The sequence below is a fragment of the Rhinolophus hipposideros genome (genome assembly GCF_964194185.1).
Source record: "Rhinolophus hipposideros genome assembly, chromosome: 10".
Classification (NCBI taxonomy): domain Eukaryota; kingdom Metazoa; phylum Chordata; class Mammalia; order Chiroptera; family Rhinolophidae; genus Rhinolophus; species Rhinolophus hipposideros.
Window position 1 is genome coordinate 78,701,313 of NC_138056.1, and position 26,778 is coordinate 78,728,090.

At 43.7% G+C, this 26,778-nt stretch overlaps 1 protein-coding gene across 1 annotated transcript; it reads right to left on the minus strand.

Annotated features, from left to right (window-relative positions):
* Nucleotides 1-25,149, minus strand: POU2AF1 (POU class 2 homeobox associating factor 1; the record flags this gene model as incomplete). The annotated part of the gene is made up of 5 exons (XM_081063014.1): nucleotides 1-2,097; nucleotides 4,729-4,994; nucleotides 5,079-5,121; nucleotides 5,597-5,727; nucleotides 24,972-25,149. 5 exons carry the CDS (start codon nucleotides 25,147-25,149, stop codon nucleotides 1,783-1,785), a joined length of 933 nt encoding a protein of 310 aa, XP_080919140.1. The 3' UTR covers nucleotides 1-1,782.
* Nucleotides 25,150-26,778: the final 1,629 nt, after the last annotated feature.

Consider the following 26,778-nt stretch of genomic DNA (forward strand, 5'->3'; position numbering starts at 1 on the left):
GCAAATATGTAAAGTATTTTATTTCTTCACTAGTTTTTGCCAGCTTTACACTCCCTTATGGAGATTGCTTCTGCATCCTTGCAAATCCTCAAACAGTAAGCTAAATGATCTTGCATAGTGTTTTCTATAAGAAACCAAGGCTTTTAATCAAACAGACCTGAGACTGCCCCCCGCCCCAACCTGGCTATTCACCATCACTAGCAACAAAGATGGAAATTAGTCATCTAAAATGCTGTCGTAACCTTTTAAATCTAAAAATTAAGTCTGAATAAAAATAATTCAAGATATTTGTATTGAGATTTTAGGCAGATACTGAGAAATTTGGGTCAAAATAAACCCAAAATAGAAAAAAAAATGTTTTTAAAGGCAGCTTTATCAAGAGTTTTTATTTTAAATAGCCAAAAAAAAAAAAAAAAAAAAGTCAAAGGAACTGTCATGTCCCAGAAAAGTCTATTACTTCTACATGGATAACACCAACTAATATGTCTACCTAATAGTGACAGTGATGTCATTAGCAGACTGGTGTGCCAGTTCCCAAAGCACACAGCCAGTGTCAGGAGCTAAGCCCCCCAGTGACAACTGTGCCCAGGCCTCCACGTATTTGATGTTTCTCCAGAAAAAAAATTAAAATGGAAAGGAAGCATAATGGTACTTCTGGCTGAGGCTCTAAAAGTTCCCAGGAAGGATGCTGCTTGGGGAGGAGGCCTTGGTACCACATGATGGTGGCTTATGTAGGCTTTTAAGACACTAAAGAAGCACATGTGACAGCACTACGCAAGGGTCCAGTCATCACTGAGCCTCAGTGGGTCTTGGCATACACACAGCACCTCAGAGGGTCTGGACATGGGAAGAAATAGCCAGACACATCACTTGTCCTGATTATAAGAGCTCAGTTTTCCTTGCAAGTATCACCTGGAGATTAGCAAAACCACCTATCAAGGAAATATTTTTCTTTCATTTATTCTCCATAATATCCAAGTAATCTGGAACCAAACCATTCCTCTTGTGTAAAACTAAACCCCTCCCTCCCCCCCTTCCATCATATACACACACCCCATATTCACACATCATGTACGCATCCCTCCTCTGTCCCTCTGACTATGCCCCAAACTTCTCTGAGGTTCCTTTTTCACCCCTACCCCCACCCACCACCCCGCTGAGCCCCAGGCCTTGAGACTGATGCCTAGACTATAAATCTGGCCCATGCTGAGAACAGCAAAGAAAGGAGCAACTGTGAGAACTGACAGCTCAAGAACTTTGGCATTGGGTGTACCCTTGAAGGTGCTGGCAGGGCCAGTCTTTCCATGGGACACCCCGCACATCTCAAAATGACAGAGGGCAGGGCATCACTGATCAAATGAAGATGGCTCAGCAGGGCTGCTGCTCCAATGAAGCAGTGGGCACTCCAGAGAAGGATCCTTCTCCAGAAATGAAATGTGGCTGAAATAAAAGTACCTCGGCCACAGATATGCAATACTTGGCATCGAATATTATTCTAAAATTCCTATAATTCTGTCCCAAAAAGGAACTGAAATAGGGGGATGATGACAAAGGGAGACGAAGAAAGAAAGGAAAGGAGGGAGGAAGGAAAACAAAGGAGAGAGGGAGGGAGGGAGCGAGGGAGGGAGGAAGCGAAAAAGGGAGGGAGGAAGGACGATGTCAATCTACAATTCTAGCTTTGGGTAAAAAGTGTAGTCATGAAATGGCAACTCCATACAGATATGAATCTGAGGTTCAACACCAGTTTCAGGAGACGGGATTCTCAGGTGGGAGGGAGCCCCCCTAAAAGCCTTCCACGGAGAGCGTGTGGTTGAGCGCATAGGCGTCGCTCTCCTCCTCCTCCAAAAGCAGCTTGTCGATGGTCAGGGAACTGATGGCTCTCCTGGGGTCTTCCATGTCCTGAAGGACTGGCTCAGGGATGGAGATGGGGAGCTGGACAAACTGAGGCCCGGGCAGGGCTGGTGCCGGAGGCTGGTACTGCAGGGTGGAGGTGGGCAGTGTAGACAGGGGTTGAGGCCACGGGAAGTAGGTGAGAGGTGCCTGGTGCTCTGGGCCTTCCAGCTGGGGACCCACTGTGGGCGGGGCGGCGCTTCTGGTCTGTGATAGGGGAGACACAGGACTGAGGATTAACAAGGCCCTTTCCTGCTGTCTTTCTCACTCCAGGGGGCTCCACCTCCACCTGCTCAAAGACTCCCCCAGGGAGAAGCCAGAGGTACTTCTGTATCCCTGATTCTGTCACTCACTAGCTGTATGTCCTTGCTCATGCTGCTTCCCCTCTGAAGCCTATTTGCTCATCTGTAAAATAGGTTACAAATAGGACTGATATCATAGGGCTGAGCAAATTAGAGATGCTTCTCCAGATTTCATTGAATATAAAATTCATCCCAATTTTAGAGGTGTTAAAATGCTGGAGGCAGGCATGTGCATTTTAAAATCAATGGAAATACCACATATTAAACAATAAGCCTGTCACATAGCATAGAAGCTGTGTTACAAATGTGGCCACAGTCCTGCCCAAAGACAAAAACAGGCCTCATTCCACACAGCAGCTTTGGCATTCTGAGGTGCCCTTGGGCCAACACAGCTCCACTCACCTCCCATGAACTCAACTTCCTGTGTCTTTGAGCTGGACCATTGCAGGGACCTCCAAAAGTTAGGGCCCTGTTCCCAGATGCTCTACAAACAACCCTCTCATCTGCACAGCGACCACCCTACAAACCCCGGGTCAAGCCTGCAAGAGAGACACGGCCTGAATTCTCACTGTTTCCCACCATCGAGGAAGCAGGTGGAAGAGGAAAGTTTTTGCATGGAATGATGTGTGAGGGCCAGAGTGTCCCCTTCCCACCCCTGCCTCCCCTATCATATTTCTCTCCAGTTGTCACTGTGTCTTGAGAGTAAACTATTATAATCATTTAGGGAAAAGATTATTTCAATGTCCTGGGGATCTTGTGACAACAAAGATTCCAGTACATTAGGGCAGGGGTGGGGCCTGGATTCTGCATGTCTAATCAGATCCCAGGTGATGCCAATATAGCTAATCCAGAGACCATAGTTTAAACAGCAAGACTTTAGGGTGCTTTTCTATGCAATGATGGAGCTGGAAAGGGTCTCAGAGGCCTTCTGGCCTCCCAACAAGCCCTTGTTATTTCCAATATTTCAAAAATCCAAATGGAAGTCCTTCATTTTCCAGTTTGAAACCTGTGCAGGACAACTGCAACTGCAGATTTCTTTGCTCAGGGATAGAATTACACCAACCCAGTGCCATAACAGGTCTTATCTCCCGCTGATCAGGAATACCGATTGGGTAGCTCTAACCAGCTTTGATGAGTCAATTTACAAAATGGCAAAACAAATAAATTATTTCTTAATAAATATAGTTTGTTTGATACACAGAAATTTTCAAAGCAGGAGGTGGGGATGATGAAAGGATACATAATAAAAGAAATCCTTGGTCATGAAATGGTTGGGAACCATTAAGTCTGCCACCCCTCACCCCTCACCCCAGACCCCCTGATATGGAAATGAGTTAGTTGCCTGGGAGAGGTATTAAATTACCTCCTTCCTATCCAACATCATCCAGGCCCAATTTGTTTGCTGGATTGCCAGGTGGACATAGGGTAGGAGGGCTCCTGCAGGCCATACCTGGATGATACTTGAAGTTCAGGCGCATCAGGATGACACTGGACCTTTCAGGGAAACCTAGAGGATTTGGGGAACCAAAGCAAGCTCCACCATCAAGGGTGGACTCTGCAACTACTCATGAGGCCCCAGCTTCACCTCCCAGTTTTTCTTGGACTGGAGGTGGACACAGCTGTAACCATAGGCCCTTTCTCCTCTGAACACTCAGGGATTCCCATTCCTTTGGTCAAACAGGTACCATTCACATGAAATTATTTCTCTTCCTTCCCCCATTCCTGGGGGAGCAGGACCTTCCTTTCCTATCTGGCACTTGAAGGCAGCCCTTGATTCATGTTGTTAGCCGACTTTGAGGCAATTGTACTAACTAGCATTTATTGAGTGCTCTCTATATGCCAGTAACTATGCTAAGTATCATTCCATTGATCCTGACACCAACTCTCTTGTTAGTATTCCCATTTTACAGATGAGGACACTGAGGCTTAGAGAAATTAGGTCACTCAGCCCAGGGTTACAAAGCTATTAAGTGAAGGGGCATGAATTTGAACCCAGACAATCTTGACACTAGAGGCTGAACTCAAAAAATTATCCTGCAGGTGGACCTGACTCCATCAAAAGTAGTTTTCTAAAAGGTTATATCACTTGTTGCTCAGCCTAGAAATCTCTGGTAAATTCCATTGTTATGTGAATGATCACCCCCTAAGTTATCTGAATAGAAAGGAAAGGCTGCCTCTTGCAGGAGACCCCACGCATATCTCACGTGGTACCCCATTCATTGAAAACAGACTCATAACAAGACTCACTACTTATGGGGCAACAGGGATGCTTTAGAACAGAGAATCAGGAGAACGTCTCAACCCTGAGGAGCATGAGACATGACAAGGGAGACCTTGACATGTGGAAAATATTTTAGGTCAGTGGGATAAGAACAGGCCCTTTGGGAGGATGAGATGGGCTTAGATGACCTGACTATCCTGGGAATGAACAGCAGGGAAGATCAGGGGTCAGGAAGCCAACCCACGTTCTAAAAGGGTACTCTAGGCTGGGTTGGTGCAGGGTGGGTTGGTGCAGTTCTGCCTTTGTGTGACATACCGTGACATTAGTGATGAGCGGCTGGGAGGCGTAGGTCAGCACAGAAGAAGGCCCCACAACCGTGTAGCTGGGGCACACTGGCTGCACATACATGTCAGCTGAGTAAGGGCAGCTGACAGCTTCATGTGACACATACTCGGTATAGGGCGTCCACGGGGCCAGAGGCTGGAGGGTGGTGGGGGCTGGCTGAGAGAGCCAGCCGGCACACAGGGCCCCCTCTTCCGTCACTGTGGAGGCAGAGACCTCCATGTCAAGGCAGGAAGGACCTGTGGGAAGAAGGAAATTACAGAGCTGCAGGTGCCACTTAGATGAGGGGCCTGGATGAGGCCAGGGCTGTGAGGAGCTCTTACCCACTGTGGTATAGGTGGCCAAAGGCTGATGGGGCAGGACCACCTGGAGGGGAGAAGAGAAGACGAGGGTCAGTGTTCAGCCATCTCCAACTAGCCCTCTGCAGGAACCTCGCCCAAAGGACCCCAGGGAAGAAAAGTATGGTGGGGGGGAGCATCTGCTTTGTTAGAACAAAATGCCTGCCCCTATCCCAACCATTACCACCTATACTTTTGGGGGATCTCTTTTTCACCACCCATTTGCCAGTGGGAGCTCCCAACTCACACCGGCATGTGTAAGTCATTCCCTCACTCAGGCTCTGGCAATAGCTTTGTTCAGGGGGCCAAGGCAGCCACCCACATTCCTCATCCTACTTCAAGGAACCACCAACTTGTTCTGCCCTAGGTCCATTCTCCAGCAGCCATTACTCACTGCAATATCTTGCCTTTATGCCCCCAGTGAGCATCCCATGGAAGAAGGAAGTACACTCCTCCCTGACCCCCTGGCCCACACATACTCTGGCCACAGAGGACCCTCTCACCGCAGTAGGTGCAACTGCTGCCCCGCTGCTGGCATGGCCACGTTTCCTCCTCAGCAGTTCCTTCACTGGCTCCTTCACACGAACACCCTGGTACGGTCGGGGTGGGGCCGGGGCTTGTTCTGGAGCTGTGGCTGTGAAAAGTAGTGTCACTGGTGCTCATCTCCCTTCTCAGACAAGTCCTCACATCAAAGGTCTGCTCTCCTCAAGGATCTACTCACCCAAGTTGTATCTGAGCACAGAGGATCACATGACACTTCCTAGAATATTTCTCCCAGTATTGCCACTGCTCCTGCCCCCAAACTTCTATGGCTCCCCTCCACCCAGACAATTAAGGCCCAGTTCCTTACTCTAGAATTGAAAGTACTCCAGAGAATGAACTCAACCTATTTTTCCAACCACTTCACACACTAACGACCACATAAACCCTGACTCCAGCCAGAAGGTCTATCTAGACTTCTCTACATGTTCCTTGCCTGTCTCACTTTTTCATCTTTACTTGAGATTTCCCATGCTCAGAATTCCCTCTCACTTTTCTCAACCCCTTGATTCTTCCTGACACAAGACTAGTGCAACCTTCCTGGCCGACCAGTGTAGCCCACAGAATTTGTTTCATCCTACTACCTCTTAAACCCTTGGAGACCTGGCTAGTATTCATCACAGGGGGCAGTAGAGGACGACAGTCAGAGCAGGAGCTCTGAGTCAGATGGCACAGGCCTCCAAACCTTCCTCTGTCACATTCTAGCTGTGTAATCCTGGGCAAGTTATTACACTTCTCTGTGCCTCTTAACCTGCAATTTAAGGAATGTTATAAGGACTGACTGACATAGTAAATGGGAAGTATAGTATATGCTTAACATAAAATCAGATATAGAGTAAGCATTCAATACATTTTTAGACTGTGTAATAATTAGTTATCCTTTGTGGTATAAATTTCTTATGCCCCTAACTAGATTACAAATTTCTCAGTGCCAGGTATTGTACTTCATTTCTCTATATCTTCCCAAGTGGCATGTTCATAATAAGCTTAGTAAGTTATTTGTTAATTACTTGATTGTATGATTATTCAAAAAGTGCTGCCTGCCATTCATCTTCCCTCCACCTGTCCTGGGCCTTTAGAAAGGGCTGAAGCAAATAGTTCCCAGTTTCTCCATGGCTCCCAGGACCCAGGAAAAATAACCAGTGGTGATCCATGTGCTCTGGAGTCAGAGGGTGTCCAGCCTTGCTGCTGAGAGAAGGTTCCCTATGCTTTTTGTCATCAAAGCCAGAAAACCAAAACATGGAGCTGGAACATAGGGCTCTTCCTGGACTGGCAGAGCAAGCCCAAAGCAGCCATCACCCAGACAGCCCACAGCGTAAGGTGGCATGTAGCACTGGCCCTTAGGACTCATGCAGGGAGTTCATTATCATCCACTGATAAGGGAGCCAGGGACTGGGCTCTGAATCAAAAGCCCGGAAGCCTGGGTATCTATTAAACCCGGATCTGCAGCGTTGCCCTTGTTGAACTTTGCTCAGTAAATACCCAACTGATAAGATCCCATGGCTGACTCAGCACCAGAACTCCATCTGTGCTCCAGGCCCACACATGGCCTGGCCTCGAAGCTCAGCAGGCAGAGAAGGCAGCAGGAAGTGGGAAGGGGTGTCCAAGAGCCTCAGGAAAACATGATGTGGTGTCAGAGAACCCCAAACGCAGATTCATCCATGGGGACTTCCTGACCCGGCCACATAGCGTTTCAAAATACAGATACCCAGGGCCTACTCCCAGGGAGTCTGATTCTGGAGGTCTGATGTGGGCCTAGGAATCCTAGGATTTTATAAAGATCCCTCAGGTGATTTGGAAGCTGTGCTAGGATGAGACCCACTGATCATTCATCTCTGATCTAATACAAGGAACTTTCTCCAACATCCTGATAGGAGAGTGATTATCCTCTTAACTTCCCCTGTCATAACAAGAGATCTCTATTGGTATTCATGCATTCTTTCAGATATCCCAAGGCACTAGGAATATAGCCCTGAATAAGACAGGTGTGCCCCTTGCCCACATGCATCTTACAGTCTAGTGGGAGAGACAAGCAATAAAGCATTTACAACTTGTGAATTCAGGCTGAAATGGGAGTGTATAACAAAGGGAGCCAGCCTATTACCTGTCTATTACCTGGTCCTGTGCCCAGGACCACCTGTGGACCATCACCTTCATTCTAAGCTGAAGTGACAATGGACTTGAAAGTCAAAATTACTTTTATTCAAGTCTCAGATGATTTATTTAATATCCCGGAGCCTCAATTTCTTCATCTGTGAAAGGGGGATAAGAATTCCTGTCTCACACAGTAGTTATGAGGATTAACTGAAATAATACCTGGGAAGCTCCCAAAGCCATGTCCAGCATATGGTAGTTACTCAGCACATGTTATTTTCCTCCCCATCCCCACACCCACTTCCACCTTCCTCTGGAAAGCTGTAATATCAGAAAGCTTTTCCTCCTGCTAGACCTGCCTCCTGGTAATGATTTTTCCTTGCATCACCTTCTAATGAAACTCACAATTTGTAATCCACTCAGAGCTTCGTCATCTATAAAAAGAGGATCATAATGGTATGTATTTTGTAGGATAATTTGAGAATTACATGTAAATGTTTAACACAGAGCTTGCACTGAGTCAGCATCAAATCAAAGTGAGCTAACATATCCAGTAGTAGTAGTAGTAGTAACCCTTTCCAGCATCTGAAGACAGATACCAGGTCCCCTGCAGAGTTGGAACGAATATCTCTTTCCTTTAGCTCTTTCTTACTGACATGTTTTGAATCCCTCCATGTGTCCTGGGCACATCACTCCTGCACAAGTTCTACTTGCCACTTCCCCTTGTATAGGTGATGCCTAGTGTTGACCACCAACCCCAGGTGTAGCCTGACATGGCAGAGAACAGGGGCACCTGCCCTCCCACACTCTGCTTACTCATTCTCACAGTCACCCACGGCCACATCAGCCTTGTTCATACCCATATGGCTCAACCTACACTTGTCTCCAATTCGGTTTCCAGCTGTTCTTAAGCACAAAGTGCAGCCTGAGGCATTGCGCCCTTGGGAGAAACTCAGGGCACAGAGTTATTTGGAGGTGTGAGCACTGTAGCCACAGTCTTAATTCAGCTGGGGACAAGACAGTTTCAATCCCACATGCACACATCTCAGATCAGATCAAAGACAGGTATATGGCTAATCCCCCTCTGATTTGCATGTACTCTGGGGAAGGACTGAGAGCACGCTGGATCCTACTCCCTCCCAGGAAGTAGGCACATCCAACACTTGGCTGCAAAGTGGCCAGCTAGGCATTTTCAGGATCTTGTCAAGCAAAGGCTTCCTGCCTCCTGTTGTTTTTGAATCAATGAACAAAGAGGGCTTGGGGGAGGTGTTATGAGCAGAGGGCATCACCCTCTGATGTCTGGACTTCCTTGGAACTCACAGTGTCAACAGGTATGCAAGTCCTGGAACAACCACCATATGGAAAGCAGTACCTATTGCAGTCACAAAGCTACCACAGCTCCCAAGGAGCTCCCGACTGACTGCCCATCCATAAGTCTACCACCAGCTGTCAAAGTATCCTGTGACTGACTCCAGGTGAGTAGGCAAGAGTGAGGGTGCTTCTGATAGTATCTTTGCAAAGTGACCCTGAACTATCAGAGTCTAAAGACTCAAGACAATTCCCACAGGAGCCCAACGGCCAAGTGTATTTGCAAGGTGAAAACTTGCAGTTGGTGCCTTTCACACCAACCTTTGTGAAGCAACAATAAACACTTCTAATTCCACAGTAAACACTGTGCTCCCTACTGCCACCAGCATGAGAAATGAGCCCACAAATACAAATTTGGAAGAGGAAACAAAGTTTGTCTGAAATAATAATTGCTTTGCCTTGGGGCTTCTGGATCCTTGCATTGAGCTAGCTTTAAAACAACTAAACTATAATATTTAAAAGAAAAACTTTAAGATTATTAAAATAATTTCTTAAAATAATAATAAATAAACAAGAGCCAAAGCAAACAAAACAGGAGATTGAAATAATGAAAGTCCAGTTATCTAGAGTAGAGTTGACCAGAGATTTTGATAGCCTCCTGATCAAATTTCAGCTGCAGATAATACACCCTCAAAGCCTGTAGCATTCTCACCATTTTTCTTGTGTTCTGAAGGCCCTGTAAGTCTTCTGTGGGCATCCAAGTATCCACCACTGAGAAAAATCTTTTCACCTAAACAAGAGTCTCTTGTCCCTCTTTGGTAATCTCCTTTTCCAGTCTGAGAAGTTCAGCCATTTTGCCTTTCCACCAGTGGAAATCAGTCACCAGTGGAGTTTGGGAAGAAAACAAAACTCATTTACAGAAAAACCTATAAATTTGGCCCCAGTGAGGGCTTCCCTTTTCCAAAAAGAGCAACGAAAGAAATCTGAAGGTATAAAAAGTCAGCACAGGACATTTCAGTTCCTCCTGCCACACACCCGGACATGGTCCACACCACAAAAATAAGAGTCATGCAGCTGCCGTTCCACTGGAGAGCACAGACCATGACAGCCCTAAGCTGACTGGTCACCTCAGACAGAGCTCTGGCTGCATTGCGGGCATTATGCTTGCCTTGCACCAAGCTTAGGGAACATGTGGATTCTACTGATTTAAATAAACATGGCCCTCCAGTGCCTTGATGAAGGTATAAGAAATATCACTGAGGAGATATGCAAAATTGTCAGCACTTGTTTATTTAATGACTCTGTGCAAACCACATTTGTGCCAAAGTGAGGAAGCTACTCAGCTAAGAAGGCAGGTCCCTCCTAATGTCTTCTAGAGGAACCAGCACCCAGGCATTGATTGCTGCAACTTCTCCTCTGGGCGGCTTTAAGAGAGCCCTCTTCTGACAGGTGTTCCTAGAACAGCCTTCAAGATGCTCGTGAAAGAAGACGTCTCTCAGCCATTGTCCTGTTACAGATTTGCCAAGAGCTACCAGACCCAAGCAGTAAGTGGGACACCAGTTGAGACTCCTGCTCTAAGGGCTAAGTGAGATTCAGGTAAGCCCACATTTTCATTACCAGGGAACCAGGAAGAGGAATTGATCCCACCCATCTTGACAAGCTAGCTCTCTGGAAACGCTTTCCATTTACAACTGACTGGTTGAACCTCAAAGCTGCAGCCACACAAGGCCATTTTGAAAGACAAAACCTTCCTTACTCAGAAGGACACGTGATAGACTATTAATCACTGCAAGTAACCACAGTAAATATTATTCTCTTTTGTGGCTGAATCGTCAGTATTATTTAAAAAAAAAAAAAAAAAAAAAAAGACTCACTAAGGAGAAATACAAATAATTTTCTCTTTACTTGTAGCAAAACCAAAAACAAATAATTAAACAATAGGAATTCAAGCCTAGGGCTAACAAACTTGTCCTAGCTTCTAACTGAAAATAAAGTCAGAAAAGTTGCTGACACTTTTCACTTCAATGTAAAGAAGATTGTTTGTTTCTCGGCCTAAGATAGCTGAGGACTCCTGGGAAAGTTTAACTTAGGGAAGCTAAAGGATTATTCAGATCCTTAACTGAAACACTAACGCAAGTGTTCTTCTTATAGTGAAAGTTTGAGTGTCAAAGTTTTCAAATTTGTTCTTTCTATTCACGAACAATGGCTGATTTTTTTCCAAACGGGAAGAAAGAACTTGGACTTTGGCCAAAATTGGACTTGACACGCTATAGAAAGGCTTTCCCGCCCAATTTACACTAGATTATAGTGTACTGTTTTAAAAAAGTGTTGGCCAACAGAGAGATCCCATACGTATGTAAATGTGGGCTTTCTGCTCACTAATGTTTGAACTGAGAGGCCCAGCAACCAGGAAATACCAACACATCACCCATATATGCTAGCAATCTGGATAACACCCGGCCAGTGGGGAAAAATAAGTGCACAAAAAAGGAAGCTTTAAAGAAGGTGTTCAGAAGATACGAGAAAGTGGAACCTCAACTTAATTACAGTTTGGTCTCACTTGTGAGGCTGCTGGGACAGCCAAAGAGGAGTAAGTCATGACGTCTTAATGTCTCTATCAAAAAAAATCTCAAAAATGGCGGTAGACTCCATGTTCTCTGGTCTAGTCAAAGAAGGGAAGAGAACGGTCAGTGGCTTTTGCCTTCCCTGTGTCCCCATTCTAAGAAGCATATTCCCATCAGTCCCCACAGAGCTCACTCACCAACCATGGGCAGGTCACTGGGAAAGACTAAAGGAGGGCCACAATTAGTTAGAATTTCTCTAGAACTAAAAAATTCTAGAATGTTTTAGAATTTTTAGAACTAGAATTTCTCTAGAACAAAAAACCTACAGGGAACACCCTGATGAAGAAAGCCATGAGAAGCTCTCAAAATACTTTTGGGGTGATTGCAAAGAATTGTTCAGTCTTAGACCCACAGAGTCCCAGACCAAAAGTGTCTAAGAGCCAAGTGATCCCTCTTTAAAGGAAGCTACAGCCAGCCTGGAATGGTCACCCAGGGTGATCACACTCCTCCCAAATTACACTAGGCTTAAGTAGAGAGCCCGTTTACCCACAGCCCACACTCATCCACCAATCTCCTGCCTGAGGTGTACCCACTCTGCAGCCTCAGGATTACTTGGATTGTCCCAAAAGTTCTGGATGGTCCACCCCATGATCTTGGGTAGGGTCAGCCAAAAGACCTGTAGTGCCAGAGCCTTTAGACTTTTTCCTTCTATGCAATCCTGCTAAAGGTATCCTTCTTCCAGGAGCTTTTAGCACCTTTCACACCATGCATCCATCCTTCTTCTAAACCTCTTGCAGAGCAAGGAGACAGGGAAAGCTGTTGGATTCCACTCTTTACTCCCAGAGATAGTGTCAATTCCTCTTCTTTGTGAAGACTTGGGTATGTTGAATGAATGCATGCCAAGGGTCCATGTGTTTCCTGGTCACAACCTTAACTCCCAAGAACTCAGAAATAACCACAGTCACCTTTGCGTGATGTACTGTGCCTCACAAATCCTTTGACACAAATGATTTCATGTGAAGCCTCACCACAGCTTCTGAGATTGGCAGGGGATGTCTTCCTCTCACCCTCCTTTTCACTGATGAGGAAAGTAATGCTCAAAGGTGTTAAGCAACTTGCTCAAGGACTGTACTTGTGAATAACAGCGTCATCAATTAAACCCAGGACTTCTGATTCCAAGCACAGTCCATTTCTGCCTTACTGTCGACCTCTTTCCTACCCAGGCAAGCAACGTTTAGTTTTCTGGGTAACAGGAGGTCAGTCATTGAATGATGCCCTGTCCAATTCTAACCCTTCTTCATCCAGTTGGAGTCTGAGCTTGGACCATTCTGATTTAGTCTCCATTGATGGCCAACTCCCCCGCAAGAAATAGTGTTTCCCAGCTGAGAGAGAAAGTCCATGAGAAGTTTACCAGCAATCTGCTCACATGAGGAATGACGAGAACTGAGAGACCCAAACAATTCCCCGCAAAGTTTTATTTTTGGTATTTTCAACTGAAATGACAGTGGATAGGTCCACCTGAGAAACCAGCTGCATCTGCCCGCCTTTTACAGAAACTGGGGTCACTAGAGCAGAAAGGGCTCCCATGTCACATACACCACGTCCCAGGTGAGGGGCAAGACTAGAAGATCCCTGTCAGAGCATTCACTGAACAAGTACTTGCTGAGCAGAGTAAACCATGTTGCTGCCACCATGGAACTTACAGTTTAGTCTAGTGGGAGGTGTAGACTTTATGAAATAATTGCACAAGCAAACCTAGAATTACAAACTATAACAGGACTACATCTGCCTCGTGGTTGAAGGGTTCGGTCTTGTTTGGCTGGTTTCCATATTTACTTGATTCAGTAGGGCTTTAATGAGCAGCAAGCTGGGGGTCCCAATCTATAGGGGCTGTATAAAGAGGAAAGTGGCAAGAGACATGATTGCTCTATCTCTAGTGCAGAGTCTGCTCTAGGGTCATGTTCTACCCACACCATGAATGTAAGTCTTGCCTAAGGCATACAAAGTATCCCCAGATGTTCAGGGTTCTTCCCTAGTCTAGGGACCTGGATAAATCCAAAGATGTTTCACCAGCTGGTCCTATCCTCTCTTTGCAGATTAGCCCACTAGGGGAAGACCAGTCCTAAGAACTCAGATTCTAAGACAGAGATCAGCTGGCTTCAGAGGGTCTATACTGAATCTCAGATATAACATCCTGAGATTCAAATTTGCAGGGGCTTTTGAGTCAGACTACCACTACCCTCAATGAAATCAGAGCCCACCTCCATCTAAGGGTGGGTGTATTTCAATTGGGAGGGAAAGAAGCATCTAATGCAACCCTAAAATCCTTGGCATTGAGAAGTGGTATGGTGTAGTTTGGGACTCAAACAGACCTAGTTTAGAAAGGCTACTACATAGCTTATCACTGTGTGACTCTTTGCAAATCACTTAACCTGTATGTGCCATTTGCAAAATGAGAATAATATCCAACTGATGGGTTATTGTGAGGACTACATAAAACTAACACCGTTAAACACCCAGTCCATAGTAGGTGCTCATAAGTGGCTGGTTCTCCTTTGATCGCAGCCAACAATCCACTGCCCAGCACTTAGCAGAGAAGTACCCCTGCTTGGTCCAGTGGCCCTGGCTTGCCCGCACCTTGCTGCATCCTGACTCTGAATGTCTCTATCCTCAGAACATTCAGGACTCTCTAGTGCCGGCAAGGCTCTTCTCTACCTGCCTTCATTGTGCTTCTGGAAGTCATCCTTCAGATGCCTGGGCTTCGTGTCCCCAAGAAGGAGACAGGGAGGCCAATGATACCACAGAGAGACTAACCCAATACCTCACTTGCAAACAGGAGACATCAAAATCCTGGCATTGGCCTCTGGTAAAGATACCATGAGCTGAGCAGGATTTCGTTCTTCAGACACCACCAGAGGATTAAGTTTATGGAAAATTTGAGCTTTTAAAAGATGACCCCAGGGATATCCGATGGATATGCGTCCTATTTGGGAGACCACCTCAGGGATACTGTGGATGCCTGATCATGGCATTGTACACCAGAAGCTAAACATTAATGAATGCCAACTATAATTTTATACATATAATGTGATGGCTCAGTGTGAGGTCAGAGGGATTGTGGATGGGGGGAGGGAAGTTCACAGTGTGAGGGATATAAATGATGAACGTCTAAGTATTACCTTGTCTTGTACACCTGAAACTAATAAATTTAAAAAAAAAAAAGATGACCCCAGGGAGATTTTTGGAGATTTTTGAGTGGCAGACAAAGTAAGATGGCACGCTCTTGTCCTGACATGAGGAACCTGTACATATTTGCAAAAGGACAGGGACATAGTCATGGATACTTCTTCAAGGGGCTGGACGCCTCAGAGCCCATATCACATATGAGACAAAAATGTGAGGGGGCTCTTCAGTGGTCAGAGAGAGGACTTTTATCACCTACTAGTGCAAGGCAGATTTCTAGCTGACATATTGGGCATTGCCTCAGCTTCACGGAGAGCAGCAGGGATCAAAGCAGAAGAGAAAGAGCCCACACTGAGAGCACAAGACCATATCAGGGGGTGAACCAAACCAAGACGTCCACCCAAGTTCTATAGCAAGGCAGCACGGAAAGAGGAGGTGGAGCAGAGGACACTGGTACATCTTTCCTTATTAGATCAAGACCATAGCCTGGATCTAGAACGGCCAGTCTGATCTGGAACAGGAAAACTGTATGGTTAGGAAGCTGGAGGAAAGAAAATCTCGTTGCTTGTTCCTCAATTCAAGCAACATCTAGTTTGGAATTGTCTTTTTTTTTTTTTAAGGATAAAGAATATTCATTATAATTTAATACGCTCATTGCATTATTTTTTTAATTAAAGTTTATTGGGGTGACAACTGTTAGTAAAGTTACATAGATTTCAGGTGTACGATTCTTATTACATCATCTATAAATCCCATTGTATGTTCACCACCCAGAGTCAGTTCTCCTTCCAACACTATATATTTGATCCCCTTTACCCTTACCTACCACCCGTCTCCCCGCTTACCAAAGAGATTCTTACAGAAGAAATAAGTGCTCCCTGAGACCCTTAGGTATGGACCATTTCCTTGGAAGAAGGACTCTTCAAACCCAGCAACACCTGTACATTCTGGGTCCAACCCAACTATCCAAGCCCCAAAACTGATGGTAGCCTGGGGTGCAACATGTATGAGTAGCCCTAACCATTGAGTCATGATGTGGCATAACTGCCAGTCAAGATGAGCTCTTGTGCTAAGTCTCTGGGTTACTACCAATGGCCCCACAATGTGGGGGAGATTCCCTTGTGAAGGACATTGGAGAAGTGATAGAATGTCAAGCCTGGAAAAGAAGTCTTTAGGTTAATCTTTGAGGAATGTACCTCCCTCATAATTCCCACATAGACACCCACATTGACTGAAAATATGACCATCACAGCTTCATAAAGACAAATACAACTTGCTTCACAATAACTTTTCTCTAGGAACAAGGTCCCTACGCTGGAAGTAACCAAGGACCTGTGACCAGCTGTCAGGGGTCTTGCTGAAGGAAAGGAAGGTTGGTCCAGGTCAGGACTGTCAAGCTGTGATCTAAAGAACCCTGGAATACAGCAAAGGTGCCTATAGTTGCCGACACAAGAAAGGAAGCAGAGAGGTATGGGAGTGAATGAGCAACCAGAGCTCTGATATCCCGCAAAACTGTTCCACTTTTATTTTTGTTTTGGAGTTCTGCAGTAGATTTCGTTTGAATAAAGAAATCTGTGACAAAAATGTAGACATCAGCCTACATGTCCTTGGGTTTTCTTCCCTGTGCTCATATTTTCTGTCCTAAGATGCCTCTTCACCCCCAGCATCTAAGCAAAAAGTCTGGTTATCATTTATTCTTGAGGCTTCACATCCAATGCCATAGGCTCCATGACACCTTCCTTAAGTCCATCTTCCCCTTCCTCCTGCTGAAGATAACTGATTTTAGTAGTTGAATTCTCTGTTTGAAAATAATTCCATTATTGGATGGATGCATGCATGGGGTGATAAATGGAAGGTTGATTTTCTTTCCACACCTTTCTTTCCTGCATTGGTATTGCTATTATTCAGCATTAAAACTTGCTCCTATTTTCAAATTTTCTGCCTCTCTCTCTCTTTTTTCCTTTCTTTTTCATGTTCCCAGAAATTCTCAGTCCTGGAAAGTTATAACAATATTTGGACTCTTGCAATTAAATTATGATTCTTTCCAGAGGATTAAAAAATAATTCAGCTTTTCTTACATGTGGTCAAATCCTTTTTGGTCCCAACACCTGGTATGAGAATGACTCTGGTTTATAATTCTTTGGCTACCTGCTCTTCCCAGAAAGTGATACTAATGAAACCATTACTAAGAAAAGCAGGCAGCACATTGCTGTTTCAGTTTTCGGTATCATTTGTGCTATTTCTTGCATGCTCAAATGTCATCCTCCTTGCATCGAGATTATAAACACGTCAGTTCAATCTTGTGAATTAAAAAAACAAATACAAGTTGGCCAGTAAGTACAAGCCTGCTGCCATCCACCTTACGAAGTTGGTAGGAAATTGTGGCCCAGGTTCCAAGTTTGGTCACAGAATGGACAGCATAACCGTCAGCATTAGCCCTGATCAGAGTTACGAGACTGGAAATACGTGTTCTGCTATTTCACAAGAAATGCGAATTCAGAGGCCACACAAACTGTAATCTAGAATTACCTACATAACCTTTGTCCTCAGAGGTAAAAGTGAGAGAGAATGGGAAAATGATAATAGTAACTAATATTTATTAGATATAGAGTTAATGCCAAGCACAGGAGTAAACACCTACCACAACCCTCTGAAGTAAGAACTGTATTCCCATTGTGTACCAAAGGAAATGGCAGCAGAGTGAGGCAAAGGGACTTGCCTGCATCATACGACCAGTGAGGTATAAATCTGGGATTCAAACTCAGATCTGTCTGCTCCAGAGGCTAACTTTAAAACCACTAACGGCAAAGAAAGAACAGAGATGTCACTGTCTAATTCAAAATTAAACCCTACTCTCTATACCTTGCTTTCCACACCCTTACCTATACACACACACACACACACACACACACGCATGCATGTGCATGCACAAAGGAATAGCCTGACTCTTCTGAAGTCTAGACAGTTCAGAATGAAAGAAGTGCCAAGGAGGCAGAAGCCTTCGCTTCCAGCACAGGCTGTCACACAGGACTCTTCATTCGTGCTGCCAGAAAACAGGTGGGCTGGGTTATTTTGGGGACATTCTACGTCCCTCTCTTCCTTTTGAGCCCCCCATTGCAGCTAAAATATATGCAAAGAACCCATTGGAGGAGCCATAGCAGCAAAGCAAAGACCTTATTTCCTTCAATAAGTAAGCTGCATTAAAAACAAGTTTTCAACGTATTGAAGGACATTTGTTTCCATTTTTCTTTATTCTAAACTATTATCAAACATCTTCTTAAAAATTGTATTGTATCAATATAAAATATATACACAAAATGTACATTAAAATATGTATGGAGCTCAATAAATTATTATTAACTAGATAAATAGTTCAAAGAACAGAGTATTGAGAATCCCGGAAGTTTTCTTCAGATTCCCTCCCAAACATTCCTCTCTCTCTCCTCTTCAAAGTTTACAAGTATATGGTTTCTAACATTGTATATTAGTTTTTCTATTTTTAAACTTTACATAAATAGAATAGTCCAGTAAATAATTGCTTATGAGGGTGGCCGGTTAGCTCAGTTGGTTAGAGCATGGTGCTCTTAACAATAAGGTTGCCCGTTCGATCCCCACATGGGCCACTATGAGCTGGGCCCTCCAAAACTAGATTGAAAGAACTACTTGAGTTGGAGCAGATGGGTCCTGGAAAAACACGCTTAAAATAAATAAAAGTTTTTTTTAAATAAATAAATAAATAAAATTAAAATAATTGCTTATATTTGTGTTACTTGGCTCAAATTGTTGGATTTGTTTATTTTTGTACATGTAGTCATAGTTCAATGTTTTTATTGTTATATAATGTTCTGTTGACTTATTTGGAGTGGATGATATTTGCATGGTTACTAGTTTGTGGCTATTATGATTAATAATGTTGTAAATATTCTCGTACATACATATTCTTATATACACTAATGCATTTCTGCTAGATATTGCCAGATTATATATTATGTTTAAATTTAGTTGATAATGCCAATGTGTTTTCTAAAATGTTTGAAGCAAACGCTCAGTATTGACAAGGATACCATTGATCTACATTCTTACCAAACTTAAATTATAAAAATTTTTATTTTTAGACATTTTGATGAATGTCTAAAATAAGGATATCTCATTATTGTTTTATTTTCCATTTTACTGATGCTGATATAACTTCATATAATCATTGTCTATTTTGTTAAGTACCTTTTCAAATTTCTTACAATTTTTTATTATATCATCTTACTGATTTGTAATTGATTGTAAGTTAAATTTCTTATTGATTTGAACGCATTCTTTACTTATCTTGATAGGAGTCCTTTTTTGTTTATGTATAATGAAAACATCTCCCTCCCACAAAAAATGAGTTCTCAAGATATCAACAGACATCTGCCAGCTGGTGCATTTCATTTTGCCATCGGTCCTTTATCTAACATGGAAGGCCTGTGCTTTTACCAAGAACATTCTCCTAAGCCCTGTGAGTGAGACAGAGTAGCTTAGCAAGACAATATCCATGGTCTGGTTCAGATGGTTTTAGTTGTGTAGATGAATTACTAACCTAATTTTTAAGCTTCAGTTTTCTCATCTATGAAATGGAGCTTAAAATAGAACCTACCTCATGGAGTTTCTATTTAAATGAGATATGTATTCAAAGTGTGGTAAAGACCCACAGATGCCACAACCCAACATTGGCCCTCTCCTTCCTGACCAACACCCTTTGCATTATGGGAAGTGGCAATGTGCCCAGCCAAACCATTACACTATTGTCCCCTGCAGATAGGAGTGGCCATTAGATGTCAGCAGAAGATGTGTGTTGGTGGGGAAGACAATGATAGAAAGGCATAATGTTTTTGACTTTTCCTTTCCTTCTAATCTTAGTTATTCAAAACACAGATGTAATGGCTAAAGCTACAGTGGCAACTATGAAGCAGTCTTGAGGACAAAAGCCACATCCAAGGACAGCAGACCAGAAAGACAAAAGTGGCCTGGGATGTTGTGGCCACTGTAGAGACTCCACACAGTGCTACACAGCCTACTGTGGGCTTCTTTTATGTGAGAGAATGTGTATCACTGTCCTATTTAAATCCATGTTGTTTCAGGTCTCTTCACTAGCAACCAAATGTAATTCAAACAGATCCGACAGGACATTTGGTACACTGCATGCACCAAATAAGTACTCGATGCCCAAGAGTAGATATTTATCCCTATGAAAAGGATTGGGCATGTTCTGCTCACAAGTAGGGTAATGTCCAAAAGTATAGTAGAAGCCATCAATTTCAGTCTCCAGGTCAGTGGTCCTCACAGTGACTATATTAGAGTCACCTGGGAAGCATTTGAAAATCTAATGCCCAGGACAACTTCATGAGAACCTCTGTCTGGGTTGGGACCTAGGCCTCAGTATTTCTTAAATCTCCCAGAGCATTCCAATGTGTAGCCAAGGTTTAAAAGCACTGCTGTAAGCAGATGCAAGAATCCCTTCTGTTAAATTAAGGCTTCGCGTTTGAAAACATATATTTCTTTTTTATAAGCACTCATAAGAGCTCAGCAATTAAAGCTGGAAAACTGCAGTCGAGTTCAGTCTCCTTACCCTGAGGCAGGAAAAGGCAAGTCCCATTTTACAGCTGGAACACTTGAGACCCAAAGTGGTTAGGTGGTTTGCCTAATTACCCATGGATTGGAAAATAGAATCCATGTCCCCTGCCTGCAACAGCCATGTTTTGTCCATAGCATCATACAACCAGGACCAGAAGACTTCAGAGAAGGCCTCTCCATCATAGGCAGGCCCACTCTTACAGTTACTCTACAAAAATGAGAAAACTAGAATGTTGCTAAGAATTTCATAAAGGTAAAAATTATGTTAATGATCATAATCAATTAGCTAACTTTGGTATTTTTGGCTCAAAGGGAGAAACTGACGGACATCTTTATTCTGTGGGAAAATAAACTACTTTAGAAAGAATTCAGAGGAAAAAACACCTTTATTTTGAAAATGTTTAGAAGTAAAATTTTGCAGAACTTCTAAGTAAATTAAATGTCCAGATATTTAGTTAATAAGTGTAGACAATTTTTGTTGTTGTTGTTCCTCACAAACAGCAGAATAGATTTGCAGCTTTGAATGGAAGAGAGCTTTCAAAATCTCTGACTTGAGAACTTTCTGGGCGTCGAGGGAGACAAAGTTGCATTTTTCTGTAGTAACTTTAGGGAGAAGGAAGTGAAGCATCTACCTTGAAAATCATCTGCTCTTTTACCGGTTAATCTGTGAGTTTAGTAGATGTCACTTACTTCCCCTCCTTCTGAGAATGTGAATTCCTACCTGTCTTTTGGATCCTACTTGTCCTTATCAACAAGAACCATTGAATCAACAGATAAACATAGTACGAAGCCAAGGCGCTTATTAAGTAAGCAAAGGTTGTAACACAGAAGAGAAATATTAGAAACTGTCCAGAGACCTAAATTACTTCTTGTTATTTTTCTGAAGTTATGCAGGGGATAGAGTTCCAAAAATTATATGTTTATTACAAGTTTTTCTTATCTTTAACTGCATTTTTAACTGCCCTAAGGAATTGACCATTTAGTGGAACCCTGGAGTAAATCCAGAGTTCTATGTTAATGAGAATTTTGAGACCCTAATTTATCTGTCTGGTGAACCTCTGCTCTGTTCAAGTTGTCTGAAAGCAAAGGCACATCCATGCCATAATAATATGATAATAACTATTTCCTGTGCCTAAGGTGCCTCCTTAAGCACTACAGCAAAGAAATGCCAAGTCCAAGTCTATGGGACATCAGATAGACAGCCAGTTCAAAGGAAATCAGTCAGACCTGCCTTTCATTATCATGTAGATTTCCCCCTAATACAAGTAACGACAATAAAAATCAGTTCTTCAGTTCATTCATTTTCTAACAAATGGTGTTTAGTTTATTATACACGGTACCATTGCTTTTGAAAAAGAAGTCAACTGACTCTAATTTCGGCATCATGCAAATCACTTAATCAATTGACTGCAAGCTTTATCTCCATTGGTGCTGGCATTGTGCAAACTCAGGATACTGAGTGACCTAAGGAAATGAATAGCAAAGGTATTACCCAAATCATTTTAAGTCCAAGGTCAGCCAACGTTTTCTGCAAAAAGCCAGATAGTAAATATTTTAGGCTTTGCAGGCCGTATGGTCTCTGTGCCAACTACTCAACCCTTCCGTTGTAGCAAAAGCAGCCCCGACAATATGTAAATGAATAGACAGGGCTGTGTTCCTGTAAAATTACAACCCAGGACTGGTTTGGCACTCAGGCCATAATGTGCAGACCCCTTGGAAAACTGTTCATCAGATCATATCATTTAAGAATATTTTGATTGTGCCTTTTTATCTATTCTAATCAAAGTGTGGAAAAGGATAGACAGGAAGGACTTTGGTGTCACTCTGGTCACTCGAGATGGGCTTACAGGAGGTGTCACTGGAGGGAAGGTGCTCTCTCATGACTGTCATTACGTATCAGGAGACTTCATGACACTTTCCCTACATTCTCTACTTTAGCTCTGACAAAAACTTTGTAAGGCACACCTAAGATGTCCCATTTTCTATATTTTTAAAAATCTAGGTTTAAATAATTAAGTTGCAGAGCCAACTTTCAAACCCAGACTTGCTGACTCCATCGTGCCTGCTCTTTATGCTGCACTGTTAGTCGCTGGCCTTAACAAGGGCTTCTTCTTGGAGTGGATGTTAGTTCCTCACATCCACACGGGACCTAGAGGACCAAGTGCAGAATCCAGGGGGAGAATCTGCAGGTGGAGGGACTTTTTTATCCAATTGATCAGTCACGTAAATCTCAAATGTGTAGATGGGGCTTGAAGATTTCTACTTCTGTGTGCTATCAGGTCTGAGCTGATCTGAACAAAAGCCCATGTTCACACTTAGTCCACAAAGGAGGGTCATGGGCCAGGTAAGGAAGAGGCAACATTTACAAAGTGAATGTTTTCTTAACCCTTTCCAGAACCCTATAGTACAGTCATTTCAGCTCATGCCTTGAGGGTGTTTTCTGAAAAAAGAAAGTGCCTTTTCAGCACTCTTGGTGTCTGATTTCAAACCCTGCCCTTCCAGCAGGTGATTCTAAGTGGGCTGACAATGCTGCCCTGTTTTTACTGGTTTTCCCACAGGGTTTAGTCACCCAGGTGCCCTCGGTGCCCTAGACAAGGGCCTGACTTGGATCCTAGACAAGGGGTTGCGTCCAGTGCCCACGGCCTTTCCTAAGTTCCTCTAAGGTGCTAAAGGACAATTAAAGAGAATTTTGGTTGTGTGCATCTGAACACGTAGAACTGTTCACCCCAGTTATTCAACTGACAAGATTACAATGTGCCCTCCCCAGGGATGGAGTTATGCTGCACCTGATTTGACCTCCAGGGTGTGAACAGGAAACATGCCTTCAGCATCCCCTTTTAAAAAATTTCTAGTCTCTTAGGAGGAATTAAAGAAGAAAAAAAATGTAGTGTATATAACCAAGAGGGGAGAATATAAACACAGAGAAGCAAACTAGGTCTCAGACACTGAAACAAAACTAGAGCAATCAACATCATTTTGGTGGCATCTCTGCTTACTAAGGGGAGCTCTGCAGAATGGGTATTATCTCTACCCCATTTTACATTTGAGAAACCTAAAGATTATACATAAAAGGGGACTGACTTGCTCTGCATAGGTAGGAACAAGGCAGAAATCCCTCCAGGGCCTCACATAAAACCCAATGATTCAGTTCTAAGGGCATATGGACGTGCAGCAACTTCCACTAAAGACATTAATGCCCACCTGTCCTCTGCCACTTGGCACTCCCGTGGGGCTGGCTATCATTGCCCCCACAGGTTAGCTCTCTTCTCATTGAGGTAGCAGTTGCAAACCACCCATGCTAGAATAACTCCAATGATCTTAGAAGGATTCCATAAATCTCTAACTCAAATTAGAATTCACTTCTTTTTATTTAAAAAAAAATTGCATCTTGCTAATATCAAACAGTGATGAGACTTCAAAATCTGAGAAATTCTAAAATCTTTCTTCCATCTTACACATCAACCAGCTCAATTTCAGAGAATTTACACAAGAAATAAAGAAACAATGAATTAATGATAAAATGACAGTCGGTTATGTTTAATCAATGAAGGTATATTTTCGGAACTTTAAGGGCTCCAATAGAATATCTTTTTGTGGAAGAAATGCACTCCCTAATTTATCTTTTTCTGTAAATCTAGATTTTCTTATATTAAGTTTGCTTTTTATATTAAGTTTAAGGTGTACATAAATTTGTTAAAAAGCATTTGAAAGACCTTTAAAAAGACAGAGCAATTTTTTAGTAGTATTTCTTTCTTGAGGAAGTACAGAACTAAGCCCCAATAAGATTCAACTCTTATGAGGCCATTGAGTCGACTTTGTTATTTCAAGAAAGGAATGTTGTAGATAATCTCTGTATGACTTCAATTATTAATAACACAAGTCTCTGTTCAGTCCCACATAGTGGAAAATAAAGTTCACAGTTGTTCCATCCAACTGCAGGGATAAACATTAAGGTCAAAGATAAACCTGCTGCCCCCTTGTGCGGGGACACGCACGGCTTGCCACTGAATGGGAAGAAGAAAGACAAGAGGGAAGACAGTGAAGCGAGTGAAGACATGCTTGACAAAGCCAACTTCCCACAATGTCCCAATGAACTCACAGAAACAAATCACACCTTTGGCAGAAAGCTAAGTAACTCACAGAGAAACAGGCCAACAGACTTGAACCTAAAGACTTGGGCTGAAGAGTAGCTGTTTATAAAGTAGTAACATGTAAGAACTCCACAGCTTTCCCCTCCCAGCCCCAAACCAATATCACATTTGATATTTGTATTGTGAATCATAAACTGCCCTTTCTTCACCACAGTGATTCATGCACAGCAGCGGAGGTATGATGAGCTGTCCCACCTTGGAACAGTAGTTCGTTCCCCTCCAGCCTGGAAAATCAGCATCACCTCTGACAGGCTTGTTTCTCCACCAGGCTCTATCTCGCCCACCTCACTCCTCCCTGCTCCCCTGGCGAGGAACCTAGACTGCTGTTGCCCCCATCACCACTACCAGCTCTCTAATTACGGGCTAACTGGTAAACCCCCAGCCCCTACCTATGCTTACATGGCTCTGACAGCCACGGACAAACCACTTACGTTTTTGCCAGAGCATGGCCTGTGACAGGATGTTGCCTTTTCTCTTTGAAGCAGACAGTTTGGCTTCTTTAATGTGAGATCTGGGTGTGCTTTCCTCCAGTGTAGCCACTGCTTGCTCAGGCTGTTTCCTCAGCTTTTTAAAGGCCCAAGTTCCCGCTGCGCAGGGGCACAGCGTCATCACACCCTCCCACCTCAGGCACCATGCACTTTTTCTTCAGTGAGGCTGCCTGCCACCCCCCTGTGCACACCCTCAGAGGCCCACCGGCTGCAAACTACTTCACTCGAGGAGCCAGCCAGCTGAATCTGAACAACAACACAGCACAGAAAGCCCTGGTCCTTCAGACATGGCCACAGAGTGTGATGTGATGCATGGTGAGCGTGAAAGTGTGTATGAGTGTGAACAGTTGAGCATAAGTGTCAAGTCATATACCTCCACACACCAACAATGAGCCCAAAAGACCCCGTGGAAAACTCTGGGTTTTCTATGGTCCCCATTCAAGCTTCTACACCATCAGGATGTCAGTAAGACTCCGTCTGCCATGGGCCCTGCTCAGCGGGAAATGCTATTCCCAGGGGTCACTCGTTCTCACTTAGCACAGGAGGAAACACCTGTAGTCTCTTCAAGCCTCACTAAACAACCTCCTCATTCTTTTAATATTGCTTTTCTGTTTATTCCATTTTAAAACACCCCTCCCCTTGCCCTCCAGCTGCCACCAAAATGGTAAGGCTTAATCATGCTTCAATATGGGGGAACACTGGTTCTGATCATACATACACCCATTAAGAAAGAGGCCAACTCACTTGGGAAAGAAAAGAGAAGACACCCATGCTCTTTAACTGGAGCTGGTTACTCAAAGGGAACTTGCAGGCACAATATCAACAGGGCCTCTCTCCCAGCACCCACACAGCTGTTAGTATGAAGCTTCTCAAAGGAAGGTAGTGGGGTTCGCCATCAAATAGTGTATGGAGTGTCAGGCCAGACACCTTCTCAGTTTGGAAGCTGCTTTCTGCCATGGTTTAAGTAAAGTCCAAGACATGCTCAGGCCCTGGTGATCCAGTCAGTTTGGGGTTAAGATCACCTGGTGAGGGCCCCCTAGGTCAGTCTGGGGCCTTGCTGCTCTGCCCTCCAAGCTGCCTTAGAGCCAACTTATACAACCTAGATTGAATCACGCCATTCTGCAGCTTAAAAAGCCTCCCCCCACTCCCTTCAGCTACAGAACTAGAGGCACGTAAGGTCCCTCACAATCTAGTCTTATCGACATTTCTAGCACCATCACCCCCCACACCCCTCCACCCCCACCACCCCCACCACTGGTCCCCAGTGCCTTCTAAGCTCCATTCGTCACACATATGCAGCTCCCTGTCTTTGACCTTGATGCCCTCTCTTGCTGGGTTCCTATTCCCTAGTTCCTCACCTGAAAATCTTCTCTTCATTTTTCAAGATCCAGCTCAAATAGTACCTTTTATGGTTAAAAAAAAAAATGTTCTGACCCACCAAATCTCCCAGTCCGGAAAATATTAGTCCCTCTTTTCTTACCTCCTGGAACACTTTCTTCATTATATGACAGCAAATTGTTACATGAGTCCATAGGTTTCTTAAAGAGGTTTCATCTTTGTCTCCCTGGTACCTCCCATAGGACATGGAACATACTTGTCCCTCAATGAATGTTCATTTAATGAAGTAATGGATTTAATGAGTTACTGCATCTAATGGGTTGTTGGTTTGAGGGCAGGTCTTGAGGAGAAATGCTGTCTACATAAATAACTCACTCACAGAGAAGTTTATCTCCTGGCTGAGTTATGAGCC